At 40.2% G+C, this 13,156-nt stretch overlaps 2 protein-coding genes across 4 annotated transcripts in view; one reads left to right on the top strand and one right to left on the bottom strand.

Moving 5' to 3' along the window:
• LOC310783650 (uncharacterized protein) overlaps positions 1 to 8,063 on the top strand; it is a 29,857-nt gene extending 21,794 nt beyond the window's left edge. The window contains exon 3 of the mRNA XM_083644562.1: positions 6,305 to 8,063. Within this exon, the coding sequence (XP_083500688.1) occupies positions 6,305 to 7,275 (971 nt within the window). The 3' untranslated portion in view covers positions 7,276 to 8,063. The remainder of the gene's footprint in view (positions 1 to 6,304) is intronic.
• Positions 1 to 12,681, bottom strand: part of LOC310783652 (uncharacterized protein) — a 31,047-nt gene extending 18,366 nt beyond the window's left edge. Inside the window, exons 1-4 of one of the 3 annotated variants that reach the window (XR_014553102.1) lie at positions 12,594 to 12,681; positions 10,434 to 10,541; positions 9,809 to 10,269; positions 8,909 to 9,299 (exon numbers count right to left, since the gene is read on the bottom strand). Coding sequence is in view for 1 of the 3 variants with exons in the window: in XM_083644564.1 (XP_083500690.1) it covers positions 10,061 to 10,269; positions 10,434 to 10,541; positions 12,594 to 12,648 (372 nt within the window). In the remaining 2 variants the exon portion in view is untranslated. Of the gene's footprint in view, positions 1 to 8,908; positions 10,270 to 10,433; positions 10,542 to 12,593 lie in introns of those variants that run through there. The other 2 variants (XR_014553101.1, XM_083644564.1) reach the window with 2 other exon arrangements.
• Between the last annotated feature and the right edge of the window lie 475 nt (positions 12,682 to 13,156).

Here is a 13,156-nt window from a genome sequence, read left to right on the forward strand (position 1 = left end):
TGAAGCTGTTGTGTTATCTGATCATGCCCCACTGAAGATGCAGCTAAACTTCCTCAATAGACATACCTCCAGAACCTGGCGAATGGATAATAGTCTATTGTCCAATAACACTCATGTTGAATTTATAAGATCACAAATAGCCTTTTATATGCAAACTAACAAAACCCCAGATGTCTCTAATAGTGTGGTGTGGGAGGCAATGAAGGCCTACATTCGTGGCCAGATTATTTCACATTGTGCACATCTGAACAAGTCACAAAAAGAGAAAAGAAATACATTAACTGAGCAGATTTCAGAACTTGATTATCAAATTGCAGTCTCGCCTACTCCTGAACTACTTGCAACAAACTGAGTTTAAGCTTCTTTCCACGAAAGAGACTACTAAATTAATAATCAATTCTGGACATAAATATTATGAATATGGGGACAAAATTGGGAAATATTTGGCTCATCAGATTAGAACATCGGAGGCATCAAGATTAATAAACGAAATTCGAGTGGGTTCTGGTGGTACATCTAGAGACCCATTGGAAATTAATCAGGAATTTAAAAAGTTTTATGTTAAGTTGTATACTTCGGAATCAGCAAAAGAGCCCAAACTTCTGGAAGATTTTTTTGATAAGCTTGTTATTCCTTCCATTAGTGAGGAAGATAAAAACTCTCTGGAGAATCCCATAACTTTAGAGGAGGTTAACACAGCAATACGTAGCCTACAATCATCAAAAGCGCCTGGCCCAGATGGGTATACACCCGAATTTTATAAAACATTTATTGCAGAGGTGGCTCCTCTCCTTCTAGATGTTTTTAATGAATCATCAGAGGGGGGTCTTCTACCAACAACTTTTTACCAGGCATCGATTTCCTTACTACATAAAAAAGGGAAGGACCCACTTGATCCAGCGTCATATAGACCAGTGAGTCTACTAAATGTAGACACAAAAATTTTGTCAAAAATAATAGCCATTAGGCTGGAAAATGTGCTCCCTTCAATAATACACGAAGACCAGACAGGGTTTATTAAAAATAGACAAATGACTCATAATATTCGCAGATTATTTGATATTATTTACACATCTGGTACAGGTCCCCATTCTGAGATTCTTATATCTTTAGATGCAGAGAAGGCCTTTGACAGGGTTGAGTGGGACTATCTCTTCTCGGCCCTGTCAAGGTTTGGTTTCGGTCCTACTTTTGTCTCTTGGATAAAATTGCTTTATGCCTCTCCGTTGGCTTCAGTACAGACAAATAAACTCAAATCTGATTACTTTAAACTAGGACGGTCTACGAGGCAGGGAGATCCGAGCTCGCCGATGCTCTTCGCGTTAGCAATTGAACCACTAGCGATCAGTTTACGTAATCTACGTGATTATAGCGGGATTGTTAGAGGAGGGAGTGAGCAGAAGGTTTCGCTATATGCGGATGATTTATTATTATATATTTCCAGCCCTTCTAAGTCAATTCCTGCAATAACTACAGTTTTGAGTTCATTTGGACGTATATCCGGATATAAGCTAAATATGAGTAAGAGTATTCTGTTTCCAATTAAAGTGTTAGTCAGTGAACAACCCCTGGAATCCTACCCTTTCAAAGTCTCAAGAGAATTCAAATATTTAGGAATCAATGTCACCAAATCATTTTCAAACCTGTACAAGGAAAACTTTGGGAATCTGTTGGAGAAAACAACACAAAATTTACAGAATTGGGCACAAGTGCCAATATCATTAGCCGGCCGAATTAATATAATCAAAATGACCATACTTCCAAGATTTTTATTTTTGTTTCAATGCATCCCAATATACATTAGGAAAAGTTTTTTTAATAGTATAGATGGAATTATTTCAGAGTTCATTTGGAATAAAAAACATCCTAGGATCCGGAAGGCACTTCTGCAAAGACCAAAAACAACAGGTGGAATGGGGTTGCCACATTTTCAGCTTTATTACTGGGCGAGTAATATAAGGATGATGGCCTTCTGGTTACAAGAGAAACCTCCACTCTGGTTAGCCATTGAAGAGATTTCTTGTTCTCCTACCTCTCTTTCTGCTTTGCTTTTTTCAGCTTTACCATCTACATATCCTAAAACATTAGATAATCCAGTAGTGTCTCACACACTTAAGATTTGGTCTCAGATCAGAAGATTTTATGGATGGCAGACTGCCTCTCTTCAAGGTCCTCTCACGAAGAATCACTCCTTTGCACCGTCATTTAACAATACAACTTTTGAGGATTGGTTGGGAAAAGGAATTCATACTTTTAATGATATGTTTATTAAAAATGTATTTCCATCATTTGAACAGGTGCAAAACAAATACGACTTACCACGGACACATTTTTTTAAATATCTACAGGTTCGGGACTTTGTTAAAAAAAATGACCCATCCTTTCCTAATTCTCCAGATCAGTCGTCAATGGAAGCTATTCTGTTGAGGAATCCACATTACAAAGGAGGCATATCTTATATATATGGGATTTTGTATGAGTTGACATGTACAGCAACTGTAAAACACCTGAGAGTGGCGTGGCAGGATGATTTGGGTGGGGAAATTGAGGAGTGGCAGTGGCAGATTGCTTTAGAACAGGTTCATGCTTCCTCAGTATGTGCAAGACATGGTCTTATACAATTCAAGATAATTCATAGGTTACACTGGTCTAAACAAAAGCTTAGTAAGATATTCCCAGATATTGACCCTTCATGTGATCGTTGTGGGCTTGCTCCAGCATCTTTAGCTCATATGTTCTGGATCTGCCCAGGGTTATCGAACTACTGGAATAGCATATTTCAAACTTTTTCAAACATTCTGCACAGACCTATTGAGTTAGACCCCTTAACGGCAGTTCTGGGAATTATTGATCCTGAAAAAATGAGTGGTGACGAACAGTATATGGTATTATTTGTCTGTATACTGGCACGGAGGCTCATCTTACTGAACTGGAAGCAGAGATCTGCACCAACCCATTTAAACCTAATGAACGATGTAATGAAGCATTTGGAACTGGAAAAAATAAAGTTCTCTCTGAGGAAGCAGGAACACAAGTTTGATAAGATTTGGCAACCGTTTGTAGATCATTTCAGGAGTATGAATGTGTCGGGCAGGAGTGGAGAAGGTCTCCTTTGAATACTAGTGTCAAGGAGGAACAGATAGTATTTTTTCTTACATATATATATATATATATATATATATTTTTTTTTTAATTTATTTATGGTGCATCCAATTATGTGTTGTAGTTTTGTTTTTGTCAGGTGTTTTTTTGTTTTTGTTTTTGTTGTTTGTTTTAATATGTTTTAATATGTTTTTAAGCCTGTGCGTATGTCTTGTGAGTTGTATTGTTCTGTCTTATGTGCAAAAAATAAACACAGTTTAAAAAAAAAAAAAAAACAGGCAGGGCAAAAGGGTACATTAGCAAGTTTACAGTAACTAGTACTATACAATAAGTGTGGTGTAAAGTGTCAATTTTAAATACATATGAAAGAATGTACATGTACAGTAAATGTGTAAATAAGCCACAGGATTGTAAACAAAGGCTGATATAGATACTTAGCGCAATTACATGCACTTGAATTGAGCTTTACCACGACTTCCATTTATTATACTTATTTATTTAGACAATCTGTATTAGTCTCCACTAGGGGTGGGAATCACCAGATGCCCACGATACGATACTGAAACGATACTTGAGTCACGATACGATAGTATTGCGATACTGCGATATTTTCGATATTGCGATATATTGAATATTGCGATATCTCGATATATTGCGATTTCTTACTTTTTCAACTGCAAATGATGTCCCCAAAGGAAAACTTTGTCAACATCTGGTTTATATAAGAAATTTTTTTCAGTCTGTCCATCTGACTTCAACCATTTATTGCAGCAACATTGTCAAGTAGACAGACCAACAACTTTCATAAAGTCATGTCATAGTTGCATGCACCTGACAAACTGAACTGTTTGTTACAGTCTACTTACAGTCCAACTTAACTGGATGTGTGTGTGGACTACTGTACTTATGTAGTTTTTGCAACTTCACTTCACTTACACAAAACATCTTGCAGCCCAGCCCATTCAGTAACTGGGGAATTTGTAAATTACTGTTATGACAAAACTGTTACTTTTAAAACAAAATGAAAATATGCTACCATTTGTTTAGTGCTGGCCTTGGAACTAAAGTGCATAGTAGCCCGGTGGCCTGGCATGGCCACCGGGCCATGCCAGGCCCGATATTGCAAGCAAAAAAAAAAAAAAAATTTTTTTTTTTTTTTTTGTGCTTGCAATATCGATACTTGGCGTCCAAATATCGATACAGTATCGTCAGGCAAAATATCGCGATACTGTGGTGTATCGATTTTTTCCCCCACCCCTAGTCTCCACCTACTCGGCCCATTACTGTCTCTCCAGTGCTGCTGGATAAGGTTGCATCCTCCTCATCCTCCTTCTCCATCTTGAGAGGCTCCGCCCCCGGGCCTCTTTGCTCCTCCCGCAACCGGTTCACCACCTCGTGTGCTCTCCGTTTCAGGACCCGAAAATCGTGAGCAATTACGATACCAAACGGTACCAATTTGCTGCCAATAAAAGAGGGAGTGTCTGTGGCTCAAAGAGCAGCGTCCTATAGAAAATCTGAAGCAACCAATTAGAGAGCAGCCTCAGTTCACATGCTTGGCAACAGTTGAAGGACTCGCATACACACTCATTTGGCCAGCAACCAGCACCCAGGAAGTATTCACCGTATGTAGAAGAGAGAGGCCCCGTTCCAATACCCATACTTGTACTTCTTTCTTGTAGTATGTACTGCCGCTGCCCTCACAAAGTATGGATTGTAGTGTGCAGCATGCATGCAAAATGCATACTATTGGGACACACTACATCTGTCGTCACGTGAGCTTCCTGAACTCCGACCTCTTGCTCACTTCCGCCGACGTCCGCGTTTTTTTTTTTTTTTTTTTTCAATAAACAAAGTCTGGCAGTAACAAACAGTACATTATACAAAAAATTCAGACTAAACATTTACAAAATTGGAACAGACAATCAAATAAACAAAATAAAATAAATAAAGCAAAAACATTAAGTCAGAGATCTAAACAGGAATCAAGATATGCATGTTTTGGTACACACCATGCTTGTTTGGTTTTAACATATTTCAAGGCTTTCTTAAAGTTAATTATCTCATTCATGAACACGCAGCTCAGTCAGTGCGACGTAACTCCAGTAGGTGGCGGTAATGCACAAAAAGTTGTTTGCCAACCGCCATAAAACATTAGAAGAAGAAGAAGAAGAAGAAGACATAACTTCCTGCTGCGCAAAGGATTGTGGGGAAGTTTGGCTGAAGCAGCATGCATCGATGCATACTCCGAAATAGGAGCTGATGTAGTACAACATCCTGGTACTCTTGGCATACTGCATCTGACATACTATGTATTGGGACATACTAAATCTTTTTTTGCCTACTAAATAGTATGGAAGTATGGGTATTGGAACGGGGCCAGAGTCTGGCTTGAGAGACTAACAGGAAGTGTAAACACAATCGGAACTGATTGTGTCCCTGCTTAAAGCAGCCGGCGATTTGAACAGGAAGTCGTAACACAAACAGGTCAAGTGGGCGGGGCTACATAAGGTGATATTCACACAGATTGGAACCGATTTTTAATTAATGCTGACAGGCACTGACAGACTACCATCCACATTGTATGAGTAATTTACATTTGATTGTATAATTATTTAGCATTATCTAATTAATTTAGGCTCAGTTTAAATGTTTGACTAGACTTTCTTCTCTAGTTGGAGGGAAGGGCGGTGCCCCATCCCCCTCTAGTGGCCAGCTGCCACTGCATCTGAGTACTTACAAGGCTTTATCGTGCGGTATTGAGAATATCTAATTGGATGGGTATCATCAATAAGATAAAATACTCTGCTGCTAGTCACTCTGTTCCTCGGTTTAATCTGTTTTTGAGAAGTCATCATTACGGCCGGTAAATATAAACCCAACCTGTTAAACCCGGTCCAACAGCTTAAATGTTACTGAACCATTACAAGTTATATTCTCACTTACAAACCAACCCATTTTCTTCTTCGACACTGACCTTTTATATTTTCAAAAATGTAATAAAAATGTCAAAATAGAGAGACAAGAAATAGAAAAGCTACGGAACAAATCGAAGGAGAAATATATTTGGTATCAAATCAGCAAGAGTTCTATTAGCACACTGACCAAGCTCAAGTCCCCCTACTCAAACAAAGAGGGCTTTGATTCAGGAGCCACAACAGCTTGTATTGATCAAATGTCCCTTCCTGTCTCCTCCCACCTTCAGACACCCCACAGCCACCTGTCATTCAGGAGGAGGTTCTCCTGGACCAGCAACACTGTAACCAGCAGAAGAACGTCGGTCTGGGTCGAGAGGACCCAGAGCCTCCACAGATTAAAGAGGAACAGGAGGAACTCTGCACCAGTCAGGAGGGAGAACAGCCTTTACTGTGGGAGGAGGCTGATGTCTTTAAGTTGACTCCAGCTTATGATGGAAGTGACCACAGTGAACATCAGTCTCTGCATTCAGATCCTTACCAAACTCAGAGTGTAGCAGAGAAAGAGCCTCTAACCAACATCTCATCTGAATCTGACAGAGACGGCTCCACAGTATCAGAACCAGACAGTGACCACCATCTCCTCTCTCACAACCTTCATGTAGCTGAGAGCCAAGCTTACAACACATCCACCTGTGGGAACACAGGATCAACTAGGAGTACCTTGGCATACTTTCACATGAGAGGCCACACTGGTGAAAAGCCATTCAAACATGACCTTTCTGCACAAACGTCCAACCAGAAGTCTGACTTGGAAGAACACATGAGAACTCACACTGGGGAAAAGCCATTCACATGCAGAGTTTGCGGGGAAGGATTCATCTCTCAATCTAACCACGACCAGCATGTTAAAATCCACACAGGCAACAAGCCGCATGCTTGCAACACCTGTGGGAAGAGATTCAGCCATGGTGAGCATTTGAAACTGCACATGAGAGTTCACACAGGTGAGAAACCGTACAGCTGTGTCTACTGCGGGAAGGATTTTAGATACGGCTCAGATCTCACAAAGCATATCCGAGTGCATACAGGGGAGAAACCTTATGAATGTCTTTTGTGTGGGAAAAGATTTGCTGTCAGCAGCAATTTGAATGTGCACATCAGAACCCACACAGGGGAAAAGCCATATAAGTGCAGCACTTGTGGGAAAGCTTTTGCTAAAATCAAAAGCTTGAAAGAACATGTTCGGACCCATACATAGGGAAAACCATAAAGGTGCAGTTTCTGTGTGGAGAAGGGTTCAGCAGCAGAGCAGGCCTGAAGAAGCACACGACTGTCCATACTGGAGTTGAGTACCATGGCTCAAAAAGTGTCAAAATACTTGATATGAAAAAATGCTAAGAAGATGGAACTAAGAGAATCCCATGGAGAACAATGTAACTACCAGGGCTCTTCCTCCCCCACAAACAAATCTTGGTGGGCAGGGAACCAACACACAACTGTAATGTAGCAAGCCTCCAATAAAATGTGGAGCTTCATCAATGGCTTCACCTGTATCAGCCAAGAGTACGCACACTTTCATTTCAACCAAACACTTCACCATCTGATTTCAGCAGTTGGTTTCCCTCTCTGGATGAAGTTGTGCTAATCAGTGGAATCAGCTGCTGTAGTGTTGAGCTGGAATGAAAACCTGCATACTGTTTATGATTCATAACGGCACATGATTGAAAACCACTGAGCTGTCATATCAGGAAGGCTGGTTGTCGGCTGATAATAGTGGGGAAAAAACATGTTTTGCATCCAGCCCTTCAACACGGAACAGAAGGATCAGATCCCTCTTTCAGAATGACAGGGTCACCGTCCCATATCTAATCCATTTCTGTTGAAAATATGTCCCAAATATCCAGTGGGAAATTTTTTGGAGTGTCAAGATACTTTATCACAAACCTTGTTGTGATGTCTGTCTCAAACTTCTCCATCAACGCTGTCGCTATCCAGCAAAACATTATTTGCAATAAATTAGAAATGACATTTTTAATTGCACTTTCTTTGGACTTCATATTTTTGGAAAGAATTTGCCAAATGTTATTCGTAGTAACATTTCTCTTCAATTTTCATTTCTATACAAAGTGCTGCTGTTTGCGTTTCTGCATTTCAGAACAATAAAGAAACTCCCGCACACTGTCTCACCTTCTGCTTTGGATACATTTTAATAATCGATGTTTCAGCCATCAGCATGGGTGGTGTGGGTGTAAGTTATTTTAAAGGATTACTGGTTCAAAGAGATCTCTGTCAATCATCTCCAGCTGCAGCCAGCTCTGAAGATCATGCACAAACTCTGTGTGGATCTTTTAAATGTAAGATGCCTTTTGGTTTGTGCAGTTAAAACTGAAAGACATCTTGTAACTTACAAAGACCTGTGAATAGTGTGTTGTCCTGATCACCACAGTGATGTACTGTGCACATTGATGAAGGCACAGTTGAGAAAACTTGAGATGAGTGAAAAGTTCTGCTACAAGCTCTATCCACTTCCTCGTTTAAATTATGAAACCACACCCTTCTGTCATAAAATAGATTCTATGTTCCAGGTCACTGGATTTCAGTATGACTCATTTCATTGTGAATTATTTCAAGAGTCAATGTTATAGTTTTTAGATGTGAGTTACAGGTAATCATCTTTTCAACAAACAAAAGAGTTCAGGAAATATTATCTGATGCAATCATTTTCCCAAGAAGACTTCATAATTCTCTGATATCTTTGGTATTCTGAATGGTTATATTATGAAATTATAATACAAAAATCTAAACCCCTCTGAAATATATTGTTGTGGCAACAGACTGTGGCAGCAACTGATCAGCAACAATAGACAAAAAAAGACAATGTAATTTGATGATAATGTGCAGTGTGACTTTAATAAAGACAATTTCAGCCAATAAGCATGGACAGTATAATAGGCCCTAACATGTTGATTGTTGTTTGTATGTTATCAGCATGAAGATATGACAATTATAAAGAAATTATAGCTGCCATCACATAAGTATAGTAGCTACAAAAACAAACATTCCTGCACATGAAAAATAAACTTAAAATCAACAGCAGCCTTATAGAGATATCTCTGCTGGGAACTCTGGTCAGTGAGAAACAGTCCCACCTGCTCTGGTCTTTGTACACTCTGCCAGTCATCTCTGTGGCCAAATAATCACATTTGGTCTGAACTTTAAAGTATCAATCACAAACTATTCCTTTATATGCTGAACATTTTAATTTTTGACCGATGTTGATCACTGTTGGGGTTACAAAAGTAACATGTAATATATTACTTTTAGCAGTAACTCAGTAATATAACTTATTACCAATAGGATTTGAGTAATATTATACCAGTTACTTTGTCAAGTAGCACAAGTTACAAATTGAGTTTCATTTCTTTAAATCAGAGCAAATAAAAAAAAGATACAATCATTTCCTAATCAAATTGTGTGTTTTTATGCAAATAAGTTAACCACTATAGATGACAATAACAAAGCAAAAGGATAACATTTAGAATTTTGGACAGTTTACACTGATTTCGAGACATTTAAATTCTTTTTCGGGATATTCCGGGGCGGCAATGTCATTCTGCAACGGCAGTTATTTTGGTGAAAGTAATGCAAAAGTAATGTAATAAGTAACGAGTTACTCTACACAGACAGTAATATTGTAAAGTAACTTATTATTTTCAAATGAAAGTAACTAGTAATATGTAGTAGCCTATATTACATTTTGAAAGTAACTTACCCAACACTGATGTTGATACAGTAAATGGTGCAATACAGTAAGTGCCTAAAAACTGTCCAGCGTAAGAAAAACAAGTAGCCTAAATAAGAGTGAAGTAGCTGTTGAAGCAAGCACTAATACGTTACTTCCACCCTCGCTTGTGCGTGTGTGTGTGTGTGCGTGTGCGTGTGCGTGTGCGTGTGTGTGCGCGCGTGTGCGTGTGGGCGTGCGCGTGTCTGCGTGCCTGTGCACGTGCCTGTATTGGTGCCTGACTGTGCCCTCCTGCGCTGTTCTAACAGATGAAAGTAAGGCTACACAAGAATGCGAACAGCAGAGGGAACACACTCAGTTTCACAGCCCAGGCAGAGTTACACAAATCAGTTGTACAGCACGTTCCTGTGAATGTAACACCGTCTATCACTTGGCTGTGCACACCATCACACGCCGCCCGCCCCGGGCCTCCACAGGAAACGCCCGAAACTTTCTTCCCTCCGACAGTCGCTAGATGAAAGAGAGATTCCCCCCATATTAATAACATTTTTATTGTCTTTGATTAGCTAATTTTAGAGATCTCATGAAGTTTAAAATAGAAGGCAGCATTAATATAACGAGTCCTGGCAATTGCACAATCTTTGTGCAGCCTCCATCTGCAACATGGGACTCACCTGTTCCACTAACGCAGTATTCCACATTGTCTGGACACGTTCTTACTTCGGTGGCTGTACAGTCCGGTGTCTTGCACTCATAACACTTTATTTTGGCGGCAGCGGGAACTGAAATAGAGCAGAGTAGGAGACAAGCAGCTGTCAGAGTTGCTCACGGTCAATAATTGAGTGGAGCACACGGAGAATTTTAGGAGACACAAAATGGGAAAATGATGGAAGATGGCAGACAGCCCTTCTCATATGTGTGGCAAAACCTATTCAAAGAAATAACAGGCTTTGGAGAGTAGCCTATAGAATTTAATTTTCCTCAGAAATGAGAAACGTAGAGGTGAACTAGCTGGGTAATGTTGTGACACTTTGAACTCTTTGGTGTATTTTCCAGCTTCTCTAAATTTGATTGGAAGCTAAATTCATTAGTGATGAAATACCACTTGACAACTTGTGACAACTGTCACATGTTGTGCACTCAACACCATTTCCTCTGAAATTATATCAGCATGAAAAAACATCCATGCATCTCGAAATCAACATCAACAGCCACGGTCAGATAATCCTTCACCCATTCTGGGATACATAGAAAAACACAAATTCTGATACAATTTCTAAAAGTGCATGTGCACATTTGAAGTTGTATTGATGTAAATTAGCGGCTTAGTCAATAAAATAAATCAATAATAATAGTAGCCTAATTTTCCTATACAGCCTAAAATCACACACACAAAATCACATTTATTTGAGACAATAGTAACTTAAAGTTGAGCTGAACCCAAAAATGACTTTTCTTTTCTTTTAGTTCAAATACCTGGGTATGCAGTGCACCTATTTAATAATGTATGCAAAAAAATCACAAAAATCTAATTTATTAACTTTTTCACATCAAAAGTTCATTTTTCAAGATTTCATTGATAACAGTAATCTACAGTTTGCTGACGTCACCTAGTACTATCGAATTTCTACCCCATTTCAACCAATCATATCACGACATGCAGCTGTCAATCAAATCTTCATTTCAGGATAATTTTCTCTTCCAAATGAAGTAGAAAATGGCACCTAGTGCCTGTCATCTGGCAGAATTCCTATCCCATAAACTAACTACTAACTTGGCCAATTGTATGAAACATGAACAAAAAACAAAAACGATAATGTCTAAGAATGCAAAGAAATGTAACTGGCTCGTTAAAACGCGCATTCCAGGAATATCGTATATACAGAAATAGCGATAAAGGCGCGCGCTTGAGAGCGTGGTTGTCAGGGCTCGCCCCTTGGAGATTCTAGGCGGGCGGGCAGCACCCATGCATCGGATTCTCCGCTTGTTCCGCACGAAGCAGGTGGCTGCCTGGTACTCCGCGGATCCCACTCGCGTAGCACGACAACACGCTGAATCCCACTCGATTTGGGGGTGGAACACGCCATTATTGGCCAATGCCAAAGCCAGTCCCCAGAATTGTCAAATCAAATCATCGACACCAGGCATTGTGCGGCTTGCGCATTTGCATTCGCCTCCGGTTCACTTCGACTTTAAAAGCTATTTCTAACACACAAAATGTCTTGACAACATGCTCCAAAACAATTATGTGACAACATGCCCCACCCTGCATAATCGGGCACGTCGGGCAAATGCCCGGTGGCCTGGCCTGGCCTGGCCTGCAAAAAAAAAAAAAAAAAAAATCAGGCCAGGCCAGGCCACTCACTGAACAGCAGGCCAGGCGCCGCCTATTGGTTTACTAGTGGTTTTATTACTTTATTCAGGGTTAAAGTGGGTGCATCTCATTGTAAAATTTGACTTGGCCCAAATTGGGCTTCAAACGGCCCAAATCTGGCTTCAAACGGCCCAAATTGAGCTTCAAACGGCCCAAATTTTTTGTCGCCGCCCTTCAGACGCCGGCACGCGCGTCGGCCCGTATCGGCCTGGCCTGCTTGGTATCTAATGCCCGGCCTGAATTATGATCCCAGTCCGCCCCTGCTAAATGATTCAAATGTATTACAGTATCAGGTTATAGCTGTCCATTTCTTTCGTGTGTCAGAAAATACAGTTATTTTGATTTCTTTATGAGGAAAATGCACAACCCAGACTCTCTCATTTTACATGATGACAATTAAACCAAAGTAAATTCAGGAAACCGTTCTGAAAAACCATGAAATCAAAGTGAGCAGACTTACCGGTGCCGAAGACGGTCCAGATGAGAGCCAGAGTCAGGATCAGCTTCAGCTTCATGGTGATGAGCAAGTGAGCAGATCAGATGGTCCTGATGATGGCAATAACACTTCCTTATTTAGGGGCATAGCTATGGGCGGGCCTAGGCATAGGCCTTGCCTATAGGCCCATCCAATCACAAGACTTTAAAACCAAGCAAGTGAGAATATAGGAGAAATGATGTGATGATGCTGCCATGCTAGAATTACTTATGTCAGCATGCATTTTGAGCTGAGCTAAGCTGTTTGAATCCTCTACCCAAAAGGCTTGGTCAGTGTCAAAAGTGGGGGTTTGCTAGGTGTCAAATGGGCATAAGTACAATTGTTACACCCTTTTGACAGCAAACAAAACAAACTTTTAATGGCAGCAAAGGAAGAATCTGGAGCACACAGGTCACTGGTGAGAAGGTTTCTTTTAATAGGCTAAGTGCACCAACGTTTTGACGCAACGCGTCTTCATCAGGGTCAAACTTTTAATGACTTTGCAGTAGGCTACAATATGACTATAAAATTATTTCCCTGACCCTTTG

This window comes from Poromitra crassiceps (assembly GCF_964638095.1).
Source record: "Poromitra crassiceps genome assembly, chromosome: 10".
NCBI lineage: Eukaryota > Metazoa > Chordata > Actinopteri > Beryciformes > Melamphaidae > Poromitra > Poromitra crassiceps.